The 18,101-nt window shown below is 41.7% G+C and overlaps 2 protein-coding genes across 4 annotated transcripts in view; one reads left to right on the forward strand and one right to left on the reverse strand.

Moving 5' to 3' along the window:
• Window positions 1–5,884, forward strand: foxh1 (forkhead box H1). 3 transcript variants are annotated; one of them, XM_046065872.1, is made up of 4 exons: window positions 1–130; window positions 2,000–2,572; window positions 3,321–3,425; window positions 3,724–5,884. In XM_046065872.1, exons 2-4 carry the CDS (start codon window positions 2,099–2,101, stop codon window positions 4,690–4,692), a joined length of 1,548 nt encoding a protein of 515 aa, XP_045921828.1. In that variant the 5' UTR covers window positions 1–130; window positions 2,000–2,098; the 3' UTR covers window positions 4,693–5,884. The 3 variants fall into 3 exon arrangements, with proteins under 3 accessions (XP_045921828.1, XP_045921823.1, XP_045921816.1); XM_046065867.1 differs by having other exon boundaries at window positions 117–239; XM_046065860.1 differs by lacking the exon at window positions 1–130 and adding an exon at window positions 264–455.
• Window positions 5,885–7,683: 1,799 nt separating this feature from the next.
• Window positions 7,684–18,101, reverse strand: part of oplah (5-oxoprolinase, ATP-hydrolysing) — a 20,994-nt gene continuing 10,576 nt past the window's right edge. The window contains 14 exon segments of the mRNA XM_046065848.1: window positions 7,684–8,488; window positions 8,845–8,942; window positions 9,083–9,243; window positions 9,349–9,506; window positions 9,600–9,749; window positions 10,024–10,158; window positions 10,260–10,406; window positions 10,521–10,705; window positions 12,136–12,310; window positions 12,406–12,507; window positions 12,626–12,786; window positions 12,944–13,095; window positions 14,330–14,442; window positions 14,693–14,831. Coding sequence (XP_045921804.1) covers window positions 8,336–8,488; window positions 8,845–8,942; window positions 9,083–9,243; window positions 9,349–9,506; window positions 9,600–9,749; window positions 10,024–10,158; window positions 10,260–10,406; window positions 10,521–10,705; window positions 12,136–12,310; window positions 12,406–12,507; window positions 12,626–12,786; window positions 12,944–13,095; window positions 14,330–14,442; window positions 14,693–14,831 — 2,029 coding nt within the window. The 3' untranslated portion in view covers window positions 7,684–8,335.

The raw sequence follows: 18,101 nt of genomic DNA on the forward strand, positions 1-18,101 counted from the left end.
TGCAGGAGTGAGTCAAGCTTCTCACTGAAGTTTGAGTGAAACCACTAGAGGGGGACACACTTTCTGTACTAACAGTTACTAACAGTGTGTGACAACCAGAGAAGAAAAGTACTGATGCAATTTGCAGCAGGTGAGGAGGTTTGTTTCTCACTATGGTAGGGAAGCCATCTGACCTGGAAAACAACCACAAACATTTTGAATTTTACTGCAAAAAAATACCAAAGCTGTAAATTCACGTGGTAAGTTTGTCCACTAAGGGCAACATCAACTATCATCAAGCAGTCCTCTTTATTTCTGCAGACACCTGAGACACCTGATAAACAGGATCTGCCATCTGTCTTGTTAATTGGGAATTTAAAACTAGGCCTAAATGATGGAGAGGTCAGATGTTATTTGGTGCCATCAAAGGAAAACGCTCCGTAGCACTTAAAATTGAAAGTGAATACATTCTGCAGGTAGGCCACACACTTCATGTCAAAATGTCACTTAATTAAGCAGTCCTGTTTAAGTTGTGTGACATCAATTAGAAAAGTCTCAATGTGAAATCGACTTGTTTCCAGTTCTTTTGTTTGTGTCTTTCTGGTGACACGCCTTGGTGGTACAAGAGCCGCGTTTCATTATCTTATCAGATGAATTGTGGAAATTATAAAAAAAAAAAGGTTTAACATAAATAAAACATCAAGGCTGTAGTCAGAGGCTGTGTGTGCAACACGATGTAGAAAGTCACTGTAGGTTGTTGATTCTTGGATCGTGTAAAGCTGTTTTTTGTTTGCGAGATATCTTGAGGCCGTTTCCAACAATTCGGGAAAACATGATTGCTCCTGTTTAAGGTGTGAATTTCCTACCTAACAAGGACACTTAGCAGCTTGTAAGCGCCAGAAACCCCACAAATGGTGTTGAATAGCCCCCCCCCTGTATTTCCTCACATGCTAAGCAGCTTCTCTGGGAAGGGACAGTCTCCAGCTTGGCAATGGGGGTCTTTCTAATCCAACTTGTTTTCACTGTCTTGCTGGGAAGAAAGCGTTTGCACATTAGCCCTACATTAGCTTGAACAAAAGACATGCATTCCCGAAAGTTAGTCTTTCACCACTGAATGACACCCTGCATAGTCACAGGGAGCCCCTACTGTGCGCACCCATCGACTTTTGCGCTATCTCTAAGCACCGCCACAAAATTATTTATTCAGCATATCTGACCACTTACAAATTGTAAATTGTCCTCAGAATAGAATAGTTTTTTTGAGTGGTTTACATGTGCATGGCTGGCTCTGTGGAACCAGGCTATCCTCTATCAATAATAGCCTACTATGCAACTTGGTTAATTTTCAGCGTAATCCTCAGTTTAAAAGGAATTCCAATGACTCAAATACTTTAGAGACTAATTCATTTGATATAGCATATTTAAAGGTATTTCTCGTAAACTGCTGCAATTGCCAATTTCTTACATTTGTATATTAGCCATTCCTTATGTATATTGATCACCAAAAATTGTTGATTGCACTTAAGCTTCAATCGAAATCACTTCTCTCTCTTGCACCCCGCCCCATCCCCCATACGTGGCGCGTTTCGCCTCTGCGCCCAAGTGTCACTCTCCAGAAGAAAGTCTTGATGGTTTTATGTAGCTAATATGACATATTCTATGGTTTAAATATAGATAGTAAGGTGGAGATGTTGTCATTGTCTCTGTAGTTATTAAATGTAATTGTGGTAAGTGTATCGCCTACTCCAAATGCTCACTTAATGCTTTAGGCCTTCATGCGTAAATCTTCTTAGCTTTGATTCCAAAGCAAACTCGGAATCTCTGCTTTGTAAGTGGCACGTTGATATTATCATAAGGGTTATTTACAGGTTTACTGTCTTTCTCTCGCCCCTCCTCTTACACAGACCCTCCCCAGCACCCCGGGGCGATCAGTCATGCTACACTCAGATAACGCGTCATTCTCCCCTAGATTACGCAGCGGGGTTTACATGAAACTGTTAATTGTTTGCTCTTCAAATAGAGTCAGCCTGGAGCCAGCAGTCTGCCAGAAGTTAAGGACCGACTATTTGACCTCCCTCCCCCTCTCCGTGCTCCTGTCCGAACCCCCCGGCTGATCAGCATGACAAAACACTGGTGGGAGCAGAGCCTCTTGGCACTACCCTCTCTGTCCCACCTTGGAGAACACCACGACAATCAACTTGACTTCCACAGAAATGCGCTGCAGAGTTTTCCTCCCCGCGGCGTAGCGCGGAGCACTCCAACCCAGCACTGGCCTCAACACCCGGCCCAGATGGTTCCCCGGCAGCAGTCGCGTTTGGAGAAGCCCGCAGCGCTGCCCGAACAACTCACCAGTGCCACGGCATTCATGGATAAAGCCGTACCACCGGGCTCATCATACCCGAATCCGCAAGATGCCAGCAACAAACGGGAAACTGTTAACCCGGAATCGTGGAACAGTGACCGGGAGAAGAGTAGCAGCAGCGCTGGGAAGAAAAAGAACTATCAGCGGTATCCAAAACCACCTTACTCCTATCTTGCTATGATTGCTATGGTCATCCAGAGGTCCCCAGAGAAGAAACTGACGCTATCTGAGGTAAGAATTAATTTATATCTCACGTGTTTGAGTTCCCAGTGCTATTCTGGAAGTATTTTGGGTAAAGATGGCTCATGGTGTGTTTTACGCACGGTGCTGCTTATGATGTTCACTTTTGTCCCGCAGCATTTTATTGAAATAAATCTCAGGTGAAGTACAAGACTCTGTAGTATAGTTGTATTAGTAAAGTACGTTCCTGTACGTTTAATCAGAGTAAATGTCACATTTCTATTAAACATAGCTGACGATTACCCACTGACAAACGTATCATTTACAGTTCATGATCTATGACACAAAACAGCAGCCTCTTGGTGAGTGAATACCACCACTACCATTCTTGGTGTGCTTTGATAAGGTTGCACTGCAGTGAAACCAGACACTGATCTGTATCAGGAACGTGATAAGATTTACAGTGCATGGTAAAATCACCTTTCAGTTAGTAGCATGGCTTCTCTGAAGTTGTTATATTGCCCATACAACTTGATTTCTCATATTTTAAGTGTTAATATCTATTCTTGTCTTTTTTAAATAACTAAACAACTTGAAGTGAATTGTACATCATGTGTAGTTGGCATCCACTTCTGCCCAATTACTCTTACATTAACTTTAAAGCTCTAAAATCAATGTTATGTCACCACATCAGTATGTCTTTAGCATTGGCCTGCTGCATAGCTTACCCAAACTGAAATATGGCAAAGAAGAGCATCTTCTTCAGACAGCCATACTGACGTATTGTTTTGATTTCTAGATCCTCAAGGAGATCAGTACTTTATTCCCATTCTTCAAAGGAAACTACAAGGGCTGGCGGGATTCTGTGCGACACAATCTCTCCTCTTATGACTGCTTTGTGAAGGTATGTATGTTGAAAACTGTTTGACAATTTTATGGTTAAATCCCTGGTTAGTCTCATCAGTGTGCTTGATGGAAAAGCTTCCCAAAATAGAAGATTAACATCTGCATTGCACTGCCCTGCCCTGAGGTTTGTGATCCTCTTTAATCATTGTAGAAATACGCTTGAGAACCTTCAAACTGGTTTTAAGATTTTATCTTTCAACCACTGTTATTGAGATGGTAAACTGTGACACTTAAAGCTCTCTCTAGATTATCAAGTCAAGTGCTCATCTCACCGTCCATCCTCCCTCCACCTGTAGGTGCTGAAGGACCCAGGTAAGCCTCAGGGCAAAGGCAACTTCTGGTCGGTGGAGTTGAGCCGTGTTCCTCTGGAGCTCCTCAAGAGGCAAAACACGGCTGTATCGCGGCAGGATGAGACCATCTTTGCCCAAGATCTGGCCCCCTATATCCTGCAGGGACACAAGCCAGAATCGGTGCCTCCCTCTGCCGCTGTCCCAGCCCTCCCTCCTATGTGTTCCACAAACCCCTCCCCACCGCAGGAGGATTTGTTCCGACCCAGGCTGGACTCGTCCTTCGCCATCGACTCTCTGCTACACAGCCTGCGGCCACCTAGTGCCTCTGAGGATATGGATGTGTCTACCAGCGACTGCTGGGGCAAGGTGGAGCGCCCTCACTCTTCGCCACCTCCACGACCCCGCTACGCCTCCTCTGCCCGTAGTGCTTCGGCCAGCTCTGCGAGCCCGGCCTCCACCTCCTCCTCCTCTGATGAGGAATGGAAAGGGATGTCCCTTTCTGGCAAGCGTATTCCTCTTGATGGTGAAGCTGGGTCAGATGGTTATGAGGACTTCAGGCCGCCACTGCACAAGTTGGCCCGACGGGAGACTGTTGCACCGCCATGGGAGCTCCCTACCTCCTACGCCAAATACGCTCCCCCCAATGCTGTTGCCCCACCCAGCATGCGGTTCAACGGAGGTCCTCTAATGCCACTGCATAGTGGACTTCCCATTTACGGCTATAGTGGCTCTCCCGTGGCACCTAGTCACTTCTTAAGTCATGCCTATTGGCCCATCCTCCCCAGTGGACGTGTTTCTGTCCAAGCCCCTCCCCTCATCATGGACCTGGACAACATGTTGCAATCTGTGCCTCCAAACAAGAGCGTGTTTGACGTTTTAGTACCAACCAATCAAAACTCTCACTCACATCATCAACCACCCAGTCAGTACACCCTGCAGAATGGGCCTCCCCTAAACAGGTACCCTCAGTACTGACTTACTCTGAAATACTGACTCCTTTTACTTTAACTGAACCATACTGTCACTCAAACACGCACAGATGGGAGGGAGGTTTAATCACAACCTCCAGCTCAAGAGTTGTTCACAGCTTATTATGCAAAAGGTCACTGAACTACACACAGCATAAGGAATGGATTCAGGTTTTTAGCAAGCTGAAATGTCAGTGATTCAAATACCCTCTTGTTTCTCATCATTTTGTGGAGTATTACCTGGAGAAAATGGACCTCAAACAGCTATACAACAAAACAAGTATCTACCTCAGTCTTTCAAGGAAATGGAGTGTGTATTACTACAGGCTCTTTGCACTGACTGTCTTATTTGTACAGCTTTTTATTGCCATGAATTTGCTTCCTTACACACTTGTCTACCTGTTGTGGCCGCTGAATGTATTGTTGGATATAATCTTGAATTTTACAGTTATGTGAAAAACTAACTGTAGATGGTACGTACAGTATATTGTGTCGAATTATTTTTTTTTACTGTTTTTCCTGCCAGCATTTTAAACAGAATATAGGATTATTTGGTAAATAACTAGCATCATTTCAGTGGAAACATCTATTTTTCCTTGCATGCACACAGAAATATACAGAACAAGTCGTTTACCTTCATTTACCTTAAATTTCAGTAAGTCTGGACTGTCTGCATTGGTCCAGTGCAGCTACAATAGCATATTGACCTAAAAAAAGCCTTTCTGCAATTTCACCCAATTTTTGGCTTTTCATTTAGGGTGTTAACTGATGTTTTCTGTGGTGGTGTTTTGAGATTTGACTGTTTCACATTACATTAAGACTATTTGTAGCCATAAAATGGGCTATATTTTAGATTATAGTTGATGTGTAAAAAAGGCTGCATGTTCTCAAGACACAGGAAACAATCAACCACTATTCAACCAGTATCTGCCTCTGTTTATTAATGTTTCCTGTGGACTTTGCACTGCTGGTTATTTGCACTATTTTGATGTCATTATGATGGTCTTCCAAAGGAAATTGCTTATAAATACCTACCTACCTTGACGGGTGAATGTTTTGTCAGCTTTTTGCCATTTGCCTGTGGTCTTGTTAAAGGTTTGTACAGTACTGAGCTGAAGTAAAAGCAGCTCAGAGGTTTAAGTATCAAAAGAAGGTTATGGAGTTCAACAGGGTATGTAATAAAACGCTGTTTATTTTAACTGTGCTGCTCAATGGTGTGTATAGAAACAAGTTAATGAAAACTACACAATCTCAAACAACTTTATGTTCATGTTATTTGTACATGTTGGATTCTACTTTGTCACTGTATTTACTTTGCTACAGTCTTTTTCTTCCATGTTGTATAATTTGACCATTTTGAATTGAGAACTTGTGCTCCAATCGAGGAAACTGTCTTGGCGCAAAGTGTATTTTTAAGTTGCATAAATTAAGACTTTCAGACAGTCAGGGTGGCATCTTTCCCATTGGTAAATACAAAGTTCTAAATTCTCATGGCAGCTAGAGGAAGAGTTGAAGCAGTAACATCAGGAGGTGCATGAGAGATGCACAGTATAATGTAAAAACGCCACAATAGCCTCCCATCTGACTTTGTAGTCATTTGGTGCCTAAAATGTAAAATATGCACTTGTAAAACTAGCAGGATATAAATATTCAAATAAAGTAAAAATATGAGTTGTATAACATGACATTAGATTGTAACATGTAAATATCATTTTATTATTGTAGCTGGCCACGGTGGAACTAATTTGGGCAATTTTATATTTTGTTGAGTTTTATCTTTACCAATATCATTTTTTTTTTTTTTTTAGTTTAAAAAAAATCCTAATTTGTAAAGTAACTCCAGCTGTCAAAATCAATGGAGTAAAAAGTACAAGATTTCCTTCTGACATATAGTGAAGAAGTATAAAGTAACAGAAAATGGAGATACTTAAGTAACTCAAATCAGGAAAACATTTGTGGTGTGATGTAGTTTAAACAATCTGAGAAATTTTTTTGTTGCTTAACTTTAGTGTTTTCCCACTTTTACAATTTCACTCTGTTTCCTAACATACAGAAGCCACTAATTCTGTTGTTAGTGCTGCTATTAGTCTGAGCATTACTAATGGCATGCTGTTATAATGTAACCAACAAAATATTATGTAGATGCTTTTCCATCTCCAGACAGATTGGCAGATGCAAGTGTTGCCATTTTCTTCTTTGACAAAGCATTTGAATTAACTGGATATTTTGTCATAAATAAGGATTTTGTCTTGATTCATGCTTGTGTCTCACATTCTCCTATAAGTGTAAAGATGGAGAGATTGTTCCAGGCAGCAGCAGGGGGTGTCTCAAATCCTCTTATTATGATAGATTGGTTTACCACAGGAATTGTGAACTATAAACAAGGAAACTATCTTTGATCCACAGTCCGTGTCCTCTGCATTGGAGTTTCCAGCACACACAGCTGATTTACATCAACAGTCCAGCAGCCATCAGCCTCCTGCTGTTTCCACTATCTCTTTATCAGCTGCCTACGCATGCCTGCACTCCCTCACCATCCTTCCTCCTCTTCTCCCCAATCATTCCTGACCAAAAGATGGGAGGAGGGGACACCACTTAAACAGGGACCCCCCCAAACACACATTCTGGGTTGTATCTCTACAACCCAGAATGTTTGTTTGGATGCATGACTGGATGTTGGTGTGTTGTACGTATAACTGTTGCAAGTCCCTGATCAATAACACCTGGCAGCAGTAGAGGCTCAAATAATTTGAACAGCTTACGCAATAAACAAATATTTTAAGTCAAATCAATGTTACATGCAACAAGAGCAAAATAACATTATTAAAATGATATGGAGATAGAGCATGCCAAAAGAACCACATCACAATTGAATTTCACAGTATGATTTGCTAAATCTTTGCAATCATTTCACCAAACAGATTCCCCCTGTCTTACAACCAAAAATAATTAAATGAAACCGTTTTCTTTGAAAGACAGGACTGGGGGGGACAAGGGCAACGTCATTAGTAGAAACTGGGTTTATTTGTCCTGTTAAAATAACAGAAGAACAGTAAGAACCTTGTGGTGTTAGCTAAGTTATTGATCCAGGTAAAAACAGATTAGCATGTTTCACATGTTTGACCAGTTTTAGATTGGAAACCATTTAAAAAGTGAAAACATTACAGTAGGCAAAAATACACACATTGTGCTAACACGGCAAATACGTATTATCAAAACAGGACTGCAAAACTTTTTTGGGATTACTGAGATTTTTCTTGTCTAATAAGAAAAATATTCCAATTAACAAACAAAATGTTAAATTTATCTGATCAACATGTTTTGTGTCCATCACACAAATCTGCCTAATGTTATAGCCTGATCTGTTCCTATTCAGTCACCCGGCCTGTGAATTTGTTCCATAAACCATGATAATGTGACATTTCTGTTTCTAGGCTTCAGTTGTTTAGCTAACTTTAGTATGTGCTTTCTTTATTCCTCACACTATAATGCTTGTTGCCACTGTTTTTTTTCAGTCACTTTAAATAATCTTTCCACCTTTGACAAAGAGCCCCACTCTGGCTGTCTTTCCCAGCCCTCACTCTGCTTGAGTAATTTCCTTCTCCTATTCTGGCCTGTCTGTTAACTCTACCTCTCTTTCTTATTTCTTTTCACACTCCCTCTTGTGCCATTCGGTATTCAAAGACGCTTCCTCTCTCGGGGAAAGTCTTATTTAAGCGCCTGCGCTTGGTCTGGGGTCTCCTGTTCACATCCTCCTCTATTCCGTACCCCCCTCCTCCAGGGGTATAGAGGCAGAACATGTCCTGGGGTAGACACACAGACAGAGGATTCAGCACACAAATCATCAGTTTATAACAGTTACCTGATCAAAATGATAAATGTAAAGGATTAACCACTAAGTATTTTGATTACTTTCAGAGTGAATGGCCATATTTGAAATGTAAAGCTAGATTTAGCACATGTTATGGTATCATATGTGAAGTCAGAAGCCGTCTTAAGATGTTTTCTTTCAGTTATTTGTTATTTGTTATTAGAATACAATATTTTTTCATGTAAAATTACAAAAATAGGTTTGTTATTGTAGTGTAGTTATTTGGAATAAGTAGTGCAATAATCTGTATGCTTGATAGCTTTTGTTTCACACATTACACAGTCTTACCCCAGGCTGAAGGCTGATGCTGGTTTTGGCTCCCAGGTTGAGGACTCGGCCGTCTGCCCTGTGAAGCAGGTTCAGCCCTGCTGCACCCTCCTCACCCCCTAACCAGCAGAGAGAGGTTAGAGAGGTTAGAGTATAAACAGTAGAAGAAAGAAAGAGGCCACTAATCACTAAGGAAGACGCTATCATGATAATAGCTGCTGAAGATTTTTGTAGAGAGGTTCAAAGGGTCAGAATTTACCCTGGAGGCCGTAGGGGCGGGTGGATCTCCTCTCGGTCAGTACAGACAGAACCACCTTGCTCCTGAACAAAAGTTTCCGCATCACACCGTCTCCACCGCAGTATTTTCCTGCACCTCCTGAACCAGGCCGCAGAGAGAACTGCTCTAAAATGACTGGATATCTGAAGGCCACACGGACAGCAGCAACATACAGACCAATTATACTTTTTAGACCATTATTATTACGGGACACAACAAATTTAGACTTTAAGTTTCTTCTGTCTGACCTCTTCTCCAGAATCTCAGGGTCAGTGATGCGGGTGTTGGTCATGTGACTGTGAACTCCACTCCGCCCACTCCAGCCTGGCCCGGCCCCCGCTCCACCAGCAACTGTCTCATAGTAACCTATCCTCTCACTGCCAAATGAAATGTTGTTCATGCAGCCCTGATGGAAAGAGGAACGACAATAACTAAGCAAACACCACAAAGAAAACAGGAGAGGTGACATTTCTTTATGTACAAATCTAGTTTTTCTCACCTGAGAAGCGGCGCACACCTCAAAAGCCCTAAAGATGACGTCAACCACTCTCTGGGATGTGAGTACATTTCCTCCAACCACAGCTGCATTCTGGGAGGGCTGAAGGATTGAGCCAGGGGGTATGATGACTTTAATTGGTGCAAGACAGCCCTGGATTTGACAAAAGGAAACAGTTGAATAAAAAAAACTATTTGAACAGTGGGTAATTGCAATCGAATATCATTTCTCAAGCATCTGAATAAAAAATTTTATCCGTTTCCTGACAGTAGTTGGGGAAGTTTTCCTTGCAGGTGTCAAAAACATCTGAGTTATTGGGTTTGATCATGACATCACAAAGCAGCCCGACTGAGCGTGCCTGCTTTAAAAAAATGTAATCAAACTTGACATAAAACCCACCCATGGGTCTTGGAATAAACCACTTTACCTGATTAAGGGGGATGTCCTGTCCGACCATACAGCGCAGGCAGTAGATGAGGGCAGAGAGTGTGATGGCGCGTGGAGCATTGCAGTTCCCCCAAACCTCTGTTCCCGTTCCTGTGAAGTCAAACACCGCACTGCCCTGTGGTGACGGAGGATTTTTACATTTTACTGCATATTCACTCTAAGAAATGATCTGAATTCATCTTCTCCGTGCATCATGAGGAGGTTCTCCCTGCTAACCTCTTCTTCATTTATCTGAACCCGCAGTCTGATTGGCGTCCCATCATCCATGAAATCCTCCGACTCCACCTCCAACGAGCCAGTCTGTTGCTGTCGACGACGTGCAAAGTCTCTCAGCATGTCCCTCACTGCCAGCTCTGCGTTACTCTGAAACATGAACACATAGGTTGTGGTAGCGGAGCACCAGCAGTACTTATTACTTTTCAGAATAGTAATATTTAGTTTTTATGTTTTTATGGTTTCATTTGTAGCCACAGTTACCTGAATGTATCCCATGTAGGCCTGGACCACGGCTAACCCATAACTGTCAATCAACTCCCCCACCAGCTGGCTGCCTCTCTGATTGGCTGCCACCTGAGCTCGCAGGTCTGACAGGTTGTCATGCAGATTACGAGTCCCAGAGCAGTCTGGGTACTGGGCCGGAGCCATCAGCGCTTCAGTTACAGCTGATATGGAGACAGAGGGAAAAAACAAGAGAGAAATCCAGTGGGGAAAAACAGACAAACAGTAAAGCATTATGGGAAGTAAGAGTGAAGAAAGTGAGGTGAATGTTAAATAAGATGTAAATTGATTCATCAGCTCTCCTCAGAGGGCATTGGTTTTGCATGTTTAGAGCATTAACTACATATGTACACATATAATCAAGATTACTGCTGATCATTTCCCAAAGCAAGCATTAAGGTTTTACACTGATTTCAGCCACTGGTTTACAGTCACTGGTTTACAGTCACTTCATTATGCTAAAAAAGTCATTCCAGAGAATGAACCCAGTCACTTTAAATTTTCTTGTTAACTTACTGTTGCGTTATAACACAGTTGAGAGTAGGGGTGGGGGGAAAAGTTGATTCTTAGATGTATTGCAATTCGGACTTGGACGTTTCTGAATAAATTCGCAAATGTCAAATCGATTATCTGAATGTTGATAAGAAGATGAGCTCCAAGTTTCAGTCTGGTAGTAAATGTACAGTGTAGGTCACAGTGTATCCGTTAATTAAAGTCTGTCTGTCTGTTTTGCAACTGCCGTAAAAGTGAAGGCAGTTTGTGCTAGCTAACATCTCTTCAGACTGAGGTCTGGAAGCTGAGCAGAAAAGCTAACATCACGTTTTTTTGGCTGCTAGTTCAAGTTTGTTTATTGTCATTCATCCACATAACTGGTACACAAATGAACAAAATGCCGTTTAGCAAGATTACAATAATCTCCTTACAAGACAAGACACAACACAAACATGTAACGTTAACTACACAAGATGACACAAAAAAAACCCAAACAGCTCAATTAAGGCAAAGTGAACTGTGGCTGGAGCATTGTAAAGTGCGTGGTAAAGCCCGGATCTGAATCTATACTAATAACAGCAGCATCCGAACTGAAAATAGCAGCAACAGAGGTCAGTAGTAAATCTGAAATAATGCTATGTAAAGTTAGGGAGTAAAGTAAAATAATCACATGTAATTACTACCTACTTGGCTGGATTATTACAAATTATTTGCTTTAAAAGTGTTCACACAGTGAGAATGGTGTTACAATTGCATCGTAGCCCTCATAATCGTAAACAAATCGTAAGGTACCTAGAGGTTCTCACCCTAGAGGTAACGCACCGCGATATCGAATCGAAGACAGGCCACGAAAATTCACACCCCTACTTGCAAGCAGTGGCTATATTAAAAATACCTTAATGGTGTGTTTTAACACATTCTGATTCATGAGATGTCAGTCTGCTGCCAAACAGCAACTTTTTAATGCGAGAAATTACCAACCATAAGTTGGTATGCTTTAAAAATATCTTTACTTTGTCAACAAGCTACAGCTCTGTATTATCTCTGACCCCCTCTCATCAGTCTCTCACTTTCATGCTTGCTTCACCTCCTCCTCTCTTACCCTCTTCCTGGAAGATGCCCCCTGTGACGAGTTTAAAGGAAGTGAAGACGGCACCCTCCTGCTGAAGAGAGGTGGAGTGGGGGGGCATGGAGCCCGGGGTGATGCCTCCAATGTCAGCATGGTGCCCCCTGCTGGCTACAAAGAACACTGGCCCACTCACCCCTTTCCTAAACACCTGAGGTTAAAAGGGGGAGGAACAAGGAAAGGAGGTATATAGTAAAAAGAAAAGATTGAAACGGGGAGAGCAAGGATGTAGACAGACAGACTGACCGGTGTGATGACTGTGAGGTCTGGGAGGTGGCTGCCCCCAGCGCATGGGTGGTTACTCAGAATCACGTCGCCTTCTTTCAGCGTGTTCCCTAATGATCTGATCTGCAGAGAAAAGAAGAAGAAACACAACATCCTGTCTGTCAGAATGGGGTGTTTTAGTGTTTTTAGTGTCTTTGGTGTTTCAGTAGCATGTCTAAACTCAGAGGTACACATCCCTCACCTGGTACTGGACGGTCTCCTGCATGGCTCCCAGGTGGACAGGGATATGGGGTGCATTTGACACTAAACCACCATCTGGCCCGAACACAGCACAGGAGAAGTCGAGACGTTCCTTGATGTTGGTGGAGATGGAGGTTCTTTGGAGAACTCTACCCATCTGTTCTGTAGGGGAACAGAGATGGAACACAACTGAGCAAGCAGACAGGAAATAAATACTCCACTTCACTCCATGCTCCCTCGCTTTCTGCCTTCCTTCCTTCTAGTTTCTCTCCAACAATCTTTCAACCCCCTCCTCATCCTCTCGCCTCTGCTGGTGTACCTGCTATGCTCATGAAGCGGTGGGAGAAGATGGACAGCTGCACAGTGTTGAGCTCAGTGCCAAGGGCGTAGTGAGGGTCGGAGCCTACAGTCATACAAACATCGCCCCCTTCTGTCAGACGGGCCTCACAGCACGGCTCCACCAGGATGGTACTGATGGAGCAGATAAAAGTATAAATTTATACAAGTTCACTTCAAACTTAACCCAGAAAAAGTAAGTACAGTGGATGTGTGGATGTTTCCGAGCATGTTTCTGTGTGTGTGACCATATATATATATATATATATATATATATATATATATTCTGACTTTAAAGAAACAAATTTAACATTGAAGTACACTATGCTATACTATAATAAAAAAGCAGGTAGTCCTGATTAAGTATATTTGTCCCTGATTTCGATCAGAGTCTTATTGAGTCCGATCCAATATTTATATTTACCTACATGTTTATTAAATATATATCTGACACACTGAAATTACAGCTGCAGCACACCTTGTTTTTTTCACAACCTACTTGATACAAATATTGAAGGTCCTGATTCAAAACTATAAAGTTGATAAGCTTAATTTGTTGACATAATATGAATGAAAGTTTAACTTGGAGAATATGACCTGTTTCCTCCTGAAACTGACGTTGTTAAAGAATATTTATTAGGGGGCTTAATTGATGTACCAGGGAAAGGTAAGACAGGTATAGCTTGGAGTCATTAGCTGAGCCCACAAGTGTTTAGTGACCTTCCAACTCTAGTTATTTTATTCATGTAATTGTCCTTGTTAAGGAGACAACAGTTAGACTGATAAGGGATAGACAGTAGCTCAGGCGTCAGGCTAGTAGATATCGGTGTTCTCTGGGAATCTGGCAAGGTTGAGTTTTAAGAATCTTCCAATATGACGTAGCATTGCAATCTAAACATCAGATAGATTAGTTGTTCTAGGTTAAGACCAGTTACAGATGAGGGAAAACACTACAGGCAGTAAGGGGAAGACAGAAACATAAAAAGGGACCAAAAGATGTAATCCTTCAGATTAGCACTGGCACTGTATCTACTTGGCTGGGCTCAATAAACCATGCTATGTTAAGTCTTCATCAGTCTCTGAAACTTCTTCACCACACCTAAACCTGGATCACAATATTTCTTCAACAAATGTGAAGCGATCAGTTAGAGAAGACGTCTCACTCTGGTGGAGTTTATGTGACTACAGAAACACTCACAGGTGTATGCAACACTAGCAGGCCGGCAAAATGCAGTAGAATTCAGTAAAAACAGGATCTGATTTTGATCATCTCGGGACGTTTAAAAAAAAAAAAAAAAAGAGAAAAGGGCTTCATTGATGTTTATGTTTATTTGAAAGCTAGAATTAGCATTAATGGGAAAATGCCTGCCTGTTTTTGTCGATGATGATGGCTGGTCCCTGGATGCTTTGACCACATGGTAGCTCCTCCCATAGATACACACTGGTGTCCATGTAACCTTCCTCAAAGTAACACTTGGTCGTCTACAGGGAAGAAGATACAGATAAAATGGCCACATGATAACTGTTTCCAGACCAAAATTTGGTTCTGACTTTTCATACCTTTTCAAAACTATTTAATTCATAAGTGTTTTACTTGTTCAGCATAATATATGTTTGTAAAAGGAAGGGGAGGGAATTAAAAGAAAATTATCTGTTATCTATTATTCCCTGTCTAAGTTGTAAGAATTCGTCTGTGTGTTTACATATATGATAATTTCCGCTGTATGTGTACCGTGACTGGCTTGGCCTGTCCATGTCCCATCTTTGTTTTATACACCGATTTGATTCCAGATTTCCCACAACCCCTCACTCTGATGTCATCAACCATGATTGGTCTGTCTGGGATGGTGAATCCAAACTCCGTCAGATAACTAAAAGAAGAAAAAAACAAAGGAGGTGCCACATAACAGAAGGAGAAGAAACGTAGACTGAATAAGGTAAAGAAATGTCCGCTCTAAAGTTTACTAAGCTTATCCAGTGTTGGGCAGTAGCACCGCTACAAGTTGCACCATTACTATCTTAACTACATTTCTCAGTAGCTTGGTGGTAGCGTCGCTATTTTCTGAATCAAATAGCTTTTCAGTAACAAAGCTCTTTTATTGACCGAGTAGCGCGGTAGCTTCCGTGTGACGGTGACATCACGTACCAATCCTTGGGCTGATGTCTGTGACTTTGCTGCATGGGAATATAGACACACGTGACTGAGTTTACTTTTAATTGTGATAGTTACTGTAACACTTCTTGTGACAAGGATCAGGGTCCAGCCTGGACACCTTTTCCTACTGAGAAGGAAACTTTGTATATGTAGTGGCAGAAACTTGTTTCCATGAGATGAGATGAGACATTTCTCTCTCTCTCTCACTCTCTCAGACCTATTGCCATGAATGTTTAGGTTGCAATGTTGCCAGAGCACAAATTCACATATAAACAATGAAAAAAATATAATTAATAAACAATGAAATGACATTATAAAAACTAAAGAAAGAGGAATAAAAACAACAAAAACACAATATAGGCCTTTGTTACATTAAAAATATGTCTTGCTTTTTGACAAGCAGTATAATTTTTCAAAGGAACAATTATTAAAATAAGAAATAGTATTACATGACATACACATATACACATGAAAATGTGATAATTAAGTTACTTTATACAAACAACAATGGTTTATATATATATATATATATATACACACATATATACACACACACACACACACACACACACACACACACACACGACCTAACTATAGAATATTTAAAAAATTGAAGTAGCTTAGATGTAACTAAGCTACTTTTGCCATGTTGCTGTAGCTTAGCTTGCTACATTTCACTGGGGGGTAGCTTCTGTGTAGTGAAGCTTCGTTTAATGTAGAGTAGCTTAGCTCACTACATTTTCCAAGTAGCTTGCCCAACACTGAGCTTATCTCCTATGGAAAAACGACACATTAACTTGATAGTGTGTTTGCTTATGCAATGTGAACAGAGGGCTCAGCGGAGCAAAAGTTTAAGTGGCAATGATTTCTCCACTCATGAGTGAATACGGGTTGCAGTTTATTACAGCTAAGTGCATGAATAAACTTACAAATCTTTGAGCAAATGAGTAAAGAAAGAGCTAACCGCTTGGTGAAGGCACTTTTGAAGTCTCCAGATAGACAGGATTGGGCGTTGCTGGGGTAAGTGGCAGCGGTAACCATGAGAGCGCAGTCGGTGCCCTCGTAACGCAGGTGAAGGAAAACCTCAATGGTTATCTGGCCGCTGAAGAGGATAAAAAGAAAAAGATAAAAATGCATGTATTCAGGGAGTATCAATGAAAAAAAGTGTGTATTAACACAGCTGGAGAAGCATAAGGTTAACCCTAAACCATGCAGTGTTTTGTGGGTGCTGACCTGGTGAATCCACGTGCACAAAGTGTATCGTGGCAGCGTTTCGAGAGCCGCTCCACCCTCTGATCGAGCTTGCCGAAAGAGTCCTGTTCATACTTCAGTGAGCACGGCTCCTGCACTTCCTCCACCACGTCAGCTAGAGCCAGACCATAGGCTGACAGCACGCCGCTGTATCTACAACACATACACACAAATACATATTACAGCAAAACATGTTGCCCATGAACACGGCTCTTTCTTACAACACACATGCACATACACACAACCAATCACCCTTACTTATGTATAAAGACAGTCTTCATCCCCAGGGCTCGGGCAATAGCGCATGCATGTTGGCCACCTGCACCCCCAAAACAAGCCAGCACATGTTGAGATGTATCATGGCCTTTAGCCTATGTGGGTATGGGCCAAGAATGAGAGAGTGACAGAAGGTGAAAGTAAGAAACAAAAAAAAAACATGAATCACATATATATTTTAACAACCAAACATTCAGTAGCTGAGACTTTATACCTGTGTCAGAGCTCTGATTGGCCGGCACATGGCCTCATTTGCAACACGAATGAATCCCATAGCAACCTCCTCCACACTCATCTCTGACGTGCTATTGTGCGACTGGTTGGGCCCATTTGTGGTAACCTGTGAAAAAACATTTTAGCCTTATCATCCCTACATCAATCCCCTACCGAATTATTAAGAACATCTGAAGCTCAGCTTAATATCTCAGTAAATATTAGTGCCTGTGATTTGTTAGAAGACAGGAAGAGGTTGATCTCCTGGGCCAGAAGATGGAAATGCTTCATGGTTTCTTCCAATGACAGTGGTTCGTTCTCCCCGGGACCAAAGATCTTTGGGAAGAAGGAGGGGAGGAGGCGACCCAAGGCTAAGTTGGCATCGGTTACAGTCAGAGGGCCACCTAAGAAAATCCCACAGGGAATCAATTTTATGTTTTTAAACTCATGCTGTTCTAAGTACAGGCTGCTTTTGTGTAAGATGCATTGCTAGGCGTTTCAGTCTTGTATTTTAACATATTTCATATAACTCTGTAATGAAATGTGAAAAAGCCCTGGAGATCTGACCGCTCACCTGCAGGGAACATCAACAATGAACTCAGAGTCAAGTTTCGTTTTGTAAACACACATTGCAGCTCAAACTGAGAACAATGAGGCAAGCTTCAGTTATATCATCTGAAACTTGGACTCTTACCTATTTCCAACCTTCACACAGTTAAACGAGATTATCAATCAGAGAAGGGGTATGGGAACAGAAAGCTCTGTGTGTGGCTTTTTGTCCGACAGCATGAAGGGTCAGATGAATGTAGGAGAATTATTTAAAAGAGAGTGAAACCATTGAAGGTTGGGGAAAATACTATCAACCAGGCTGTGTACTGAAGAAATCACAATAATACACTGAGAAAAAAAACTAAATAAAGGGAGTTACAGGGGACACCTATTACCTTTCCTGTAACAGGCTGGTCCTGGATGTGCACCTGCAGACTCTGGTCCAACCACAAACATCCCTGATCTGAGAGGGAAGTAAAGGAAGAAGAGATGAGGAAAAAGGAACAAGAAATAATTCAAATAAATTCTTAATTGATTTCAAATTAAACTAAACAACTGGATGCAGACAAGTAGCCGTTTTAATGAATGTGAGAGTACAAGGTCAGCTAGTTATTATTTACAACAGACTGGCAAGATTACATTCTCACATTAACCTCAAACTTTTAAAGCTTTACCATTGCTAACAAAATGGATCCTG

This window comes from Micropterus dolomieu, linkage group LG01 (genome assembly GCF_021292245.1).
Source record: "Micropterus dolomieu isolate WLL.071019.BEF.003 ecotype Adirondacks linkage group LG01, ASM2129224v1, whole genome shotgun sequence".
NCBI lineage: Eukaryota > Metazoa > Chordata > Actinopteri > Centrarchiformes > Centrarchidae > Micropterus > Micropterus dolomieu.

Excerpts from the sequence above, each read along its gene's own strand:
- foxh1 (XM_046065860.1), top strand. The coding sequence starts at position 387 with ATGTTATTTGGTGCCATCAAAGGAAAACGCTCCGTAGCACTTAAAATT. Across the intron at positions 456-1,999 it reads AAAGTGAATACATTCTGCAG|AGTCAGCCTGGAGCCAGCAG; the intron begins GTAGGCCACACA and ends CTCTTCAAATAG. Across the intron at positions 3,426-3,723 it reads CTTATGACTGCTTTGTGAAG|GTGCTGAAGGACCCAGGTAA; the intron begins GTATGTATGTTG and ends CTCCACCTGTAG.